Source organism: Rhinichthys klamathensis, unplaced genomic scaffold (assembly GCF_029890125.1).
Source record: "Rhinichthys klamathensis goyatoka isolate OS25496 unplaced genomic scaffold, OSU_Roscu_1.1 h1tg000314l_1, whole genome shotgun sequence".
NCBI classification, from domain to species: Eukaryota; Metazoa; Chordata; class Actinopteri; order Cypriniformes; family Leuciscidae; genus Rhinichthys; species Rhinichthys klamathensis.
In genome coordinates this window covers 1272694-1277367 of record NW_026606832.1, presented here as the reverse complement: position 1 = coordinate 1277367, position 4674 = coordinate 1272694, and the positions used below count along the sequence as shown (strand labels likewise).

Here is a 4674-nt window from a genome sequence, read left to right as displayed (position 1 = left end):
GATTTCATTCTACCTCTAGCTATTCACACAGATGCGTGGTCAAAGCTCCCCGGGGTATCAGAATGGGTATATAATGTCTCTTTACACTATAAAGAGAGGCTATTCGCTACAATTCGCTCGACGTCCCCGTCGTTATACGGCGCGCGTCGAAACTACGATGAAAACCAGTTTGTATCAGCTATCGACCTGCTTTTATAGGGCGAGACCACGCCCTTTATGGCGGGACGTGACGAAGTGGGCGCGAAGTGCCCCCATTGGTCATGACGTCACGCAGAGCCGCTCTCGATAGGCTACTGCTTTTGCCGCAGGGCAGCCAATAGGCGCGCGAGCTGCCTCGCCTATGTCTGCATGCTGCCGCAAAGCGTTTTGCATTGATTAAAAATTAAGGATAATTTTTGGCTTCAATATCTCGTGGAAAAGAGGTTTTCCCCGTAGCGTAAGATATTACGCAGTACTCGTTCCCTCTCTAGAGAGAACAGAGGTTACGTTAGTAACCGAGTACGTTTTCATGACAGAACTGTTTTCTATTTTAATATATTTTAAAATTAAATGTATTCCTGTGATGGCAAAAATGAATTTTCAGCATCATTACTCATGTCTTTAGTGTCACGTGATCCTTCAGAAATCCCTCTAATATGCTGATTTGGTGCTCAGTATTTTTGTGGAAACCATGATCAAGTTTTTCTCAGGTTTCTTTAATGAACAGAAAGATTAAAAAAAACTTATTGGAAAGGTTTATTTATTTGTTTATTCATTCCATAGTATAAATGAAATCAAAAAGTTACTTTAGAAAAAAATTTTTTTGCAGCTTTTCCCTTTAAATGTAACGTTTTGTTATAATTTTCACACTTTTCTATAATGCCATCTTTGCATTATCCCACATGAGAAATTTGCATTGTTGTTGCAAAAAATAAACACAAAAACAGACTAATTGGTGACACATCAATTAGTTATACCATAATCTCACATTAGTGAAGCAAAAACCACTAATGAATGTCTTTTCTCTCAAGGCTATTTAGATACCTGAGAATCTCTCCTGTTTAATGACACCCCTGGAGGACAAATTGGACAATATATTGCCCATAAAAGATTACCAAGTTAACATTCAGGATTCACAGTGATCCAGAACTGTGAAGCTGCGGCAAAAACTGCAGGGAAGACATCAGTGCGGTCTGCACTATCTACAAACCAGCACAACATTGTTGCATGTAAGACAATCATTGTAACATGTTATGTTTATATTTTCATTCTTGTTGCTGAATTTGATAAAGGCTTACGTCATCAAATAACATAGATGTTAAAGGTGAATTGTAAAGCACAGGCTGTTTGTGACTGTTTCTCACAGGAGTCTGCCTGGTTTCTCATCCACTGAAAGCAAAGCACGCCACATTCAAGCTAAAGGAAGGACGGCCATGCAGAATGCCAGCAATTCGGCCCCCAACAACTCCATCATTCAGCCTGCAGGATTTTACATTGTTGCCTTGAGTTCAGTGCCTTACAGTAACATCTATGTCATGTTTCTCACTGTGCTCTACGTGATCACAGTCAAATGCAATGTCTTTCTGATCATCATCATTTTCTATGACCACCGACTGCATGTCCCAAAGTTCATGGCTGTTGGTAATCTGGCTTTGGTTGATCTTGTTCTCAGCACTTCTCTTGTGCCTGGCATGATAAAGACTTATCTTGTACTTGACAATTTTGTGCCATTCAAACTGTGCCTTGTGCAAATGTACACTTACTATAGTTTTTTATCCCTCGAGTCATTTTCCATATGTATTCTCTCTTATGACAGATTCATTGCGATCTGCTTGCCTTTAAGACAGGAATCTATAAACACAAACACCAGAATGGCTTACATAATTGGTGCAGTTTGGTTCTTTGGTCTTACTACAGTAGTCTACGGCACTTCATCCATCCCAACCCTCTCATTTTGTGGCTCTCTTAAGGTCAACAGCTATTTTTGCGATTATACTCCTGTTTTAAGACTCGCTTGCAGCGATACGACGCACCAATGGAATTTTGCCACTGTTTTAACTATACTCTTCTCGTTTGCACCAATGATTTTCATTTCCTTGACCTACATTGGTATATTAATTGCTGTATTTAGAATGAAAAATAATCAGAGCCGTTATAAGGCGCTGGCCACTTGCACTGAACACCTCGTGTTAGTGGGCATATTCTTCATCCCAATTTTTATTATCTTCAATATTGGATTTTCTGGCACTATTATAAACCCAAATGTAAGAACGGTGTGCTTGTCTTTTTCGTCCCTCATCACACCCTGTGTGAATCCCATCATTTACTCATTGAAAACTAAAGAGATTCGAAGCAGGATTCATTCTTTGTTAACCCGCAGACTGTCTGTTCATCCTTTGAAAAATGCACATTCATGTAGAACATAATTGTGATTCAATTGAGATTATCCATGTTATTAATGTTATTTAATTTGGAGGCTTTCTGTCATGGTTCATTGTATTATTTTGTGGTTTAAAATGCATTGTTTTTTATTTAAATCTCCCAATTCTACATTTGCTCTGCATGTAATGAAAAATAAAAAATAAAAATGAATTTGCTTGATTAACCATTAGTCAAAGAGAGCACATCATGTTTTCTCTCATTGTGCTAGATTTCTATATTGTACGCACTACGCAGCCAGTTTTGGTTTTCGCTTTGCATTCAAAAATCCTTTAAATAATGCAAATTCTTGAAGTTCAAAAATAATTTTAGAATGGATGGACAAAAAGATTATAAGTGGTGATAACAATGTTTTATATTCTCAAAATGTTTACACCTGCGAAAAAGCTGCCAATAATGTGAGTGCAATGTTGATCTGATTAAAACTGTGGCTTTTGATTGTCCATGTTATTCAATTCCTCTGGAGCTTTATTCTATATTTATATTTATTTTTAACATAAATCTTTCTTTTAACTGCTGCTCGGTTTAAAACTTTCTTTACCCTGTATGTTGGTATGTCTCTGATGAAAATCAAAAGCTTCTTGGTCTTCTTCAGTGCAAAGCTGGTGCCATGTTTAACTAGGCTACTTCAAACTAAGTCAAAACTGTTGGCTCACTGACCAGCATGTGTTCAGAAAGTTAACCTATAACACATGCTAGTTAAAGGGATTCAGTTCACCCAAAAATGAAAATTCTGACATCATTTACATACCCTAAAGTTGTTCCAAACCTGTATGAATTTCTTTCTTCTGTTGAACACAAAAGAAGATATTGACCAAATAAGATATAAAATATATTTTCCCCCCATACTATGGAAGTCAATGGGGTCCATCAACTGTTTACCCATATTCTTCAAAATATCTTCTTTTATGTTCAGCAGAAGAACTTCATACAGGTTTGGAACAACTTGAGGGTGAGTAAACAGAATTTTCATTTTTGGGTGAAGTATCCCTTTAAGTCAACAATAAATGTGTTGCATGAAATGTGTAGAAAAGCTATTTTGACTTGATTTCGTGAACAAACGCTTCAGCCCATTGCTATTGTCTGACATAACATTGACATCTAGTGGACAACAATTGTAATTACATGTACTACTTACGTCGATGAATAGACACGGACTCTTAAAAATGTAACACATTTCCTGTTCGTGATATGAAATGTGGCCGGCTAGACAAGTTATGAAACCTTCTTGAAGTAAACTCTGAATATCATTACAAACTGAAAAGGCAAGTTTATTTAAATATTCCACCTTTAAGAGTTTTTATACACTCGAGCGTGAAAGAAAAACGAATACTCATATCGATACTGACATTTTCTTCGATCTATATAATAACACACACATCTTTATAATTATATTTTTTTCTGACAGTATGGCATCGGCTCCTTCCCCATCCCCTCACAACCGGAGCAGGAATGAGGATGAGGATGATCCAGTGGATGGGATGATCTCCAGGACAGGCTGTGCTGAGCTGCACTTCGCTCTGCAGGACTGTATGGCTGAGCATCAGGACTGGAGGAAGTGTCAGACTGAGGTTCAGAAGTTTAAGGAGTGCATGACCACCTACCAGAACACTCGAAAAGAGCAGCTCCTGAAGCAAAGGACGTCAGCTACACAATCTGCCTGATGCAACGGCCTCTGAGACAGTTACACAATAAAATATCCATCTCGTTTTCTTAACAAAATGCGTGTCAAGAACTTCCGTCAAGAATGCACAGACAGAAATAGGCCTACTTCATGAAAGGTGTACTTTTTCCAGTACATTTTAATGTAGGCTACATATCATATTTATTACACAATGACCAAAACTCCACATTTTTTTTAATACTTTGGTTTGAGCAGGTGTGGCCAATTTGCAATGGGCTCAGGTGCTACATTTAACTTACAAACTGGACAATTGTATTAAAGAAACATTCCTGGTGTTTCTTTTATTCACCTTCAAAATATGTTTGAATGGAATCGGTCTTAGGGTTTTTTTGTGCATCTTTCTGTTATTGTTTATCTTTTGTGGTTTCTCTTTAACAAACAAAAAAGTTTCCTAATGACATCATCCTGCAGGAGGTGACATCATTTTGGAGGGAATACAACAGCACAGCACATTAGTAAGATTAGTTGTAGATTTGTCTGGTATTACAATATGTGCTGCTAGTTGAGATTGAAAAAAAAAAGGTAATTGTGAGTTTATATCTCACAGTTCTGAGTTTATACCTAAACTTGGA

The 4674-nt window shown here is 37.4% G+C and overlaps 2 protein-coding genes across 2 annotated transcripts; both read left to right on the top strand.

The window, feature by feature from the left end:
- Positions 1-1376: 1376 nt before the first annotated feature.
- LOC130105323 (olfactory receptor 10A2-like) lies at positions 1377-2405 on the top strand. Its single transcript, XM_056271309.1, has one exon. The coding sequence runs from the start codon at positions 1413-1415 to the stop codon at positions 2403-2405; it is 993 nt and encodes a 330-aa protein (XP_056127284.1). The 5' UTR covers positions 1377-1412.
- Positions 2406-3820: 1415 nt separating this feature from the next.
- LOC130105318 (cytochrome c oxidase assembly factor 4 homolog, mitochondrial) lies at positions 3821-4140 on the top strand. The gene has a single exon (XM_056271305.1). The coding sequence runs from the start codon at positions 3828-3830 to the stop codon at positions 4080-4082; it is 255 nt and encodes an 84-aa protein (XP_056127280.1). The 5' UTR covers positions 3821-3827; the 3' UTR covers positions 4083-4140.
- Positions 4141-4674: the final 534 nt, after the last annotated feature.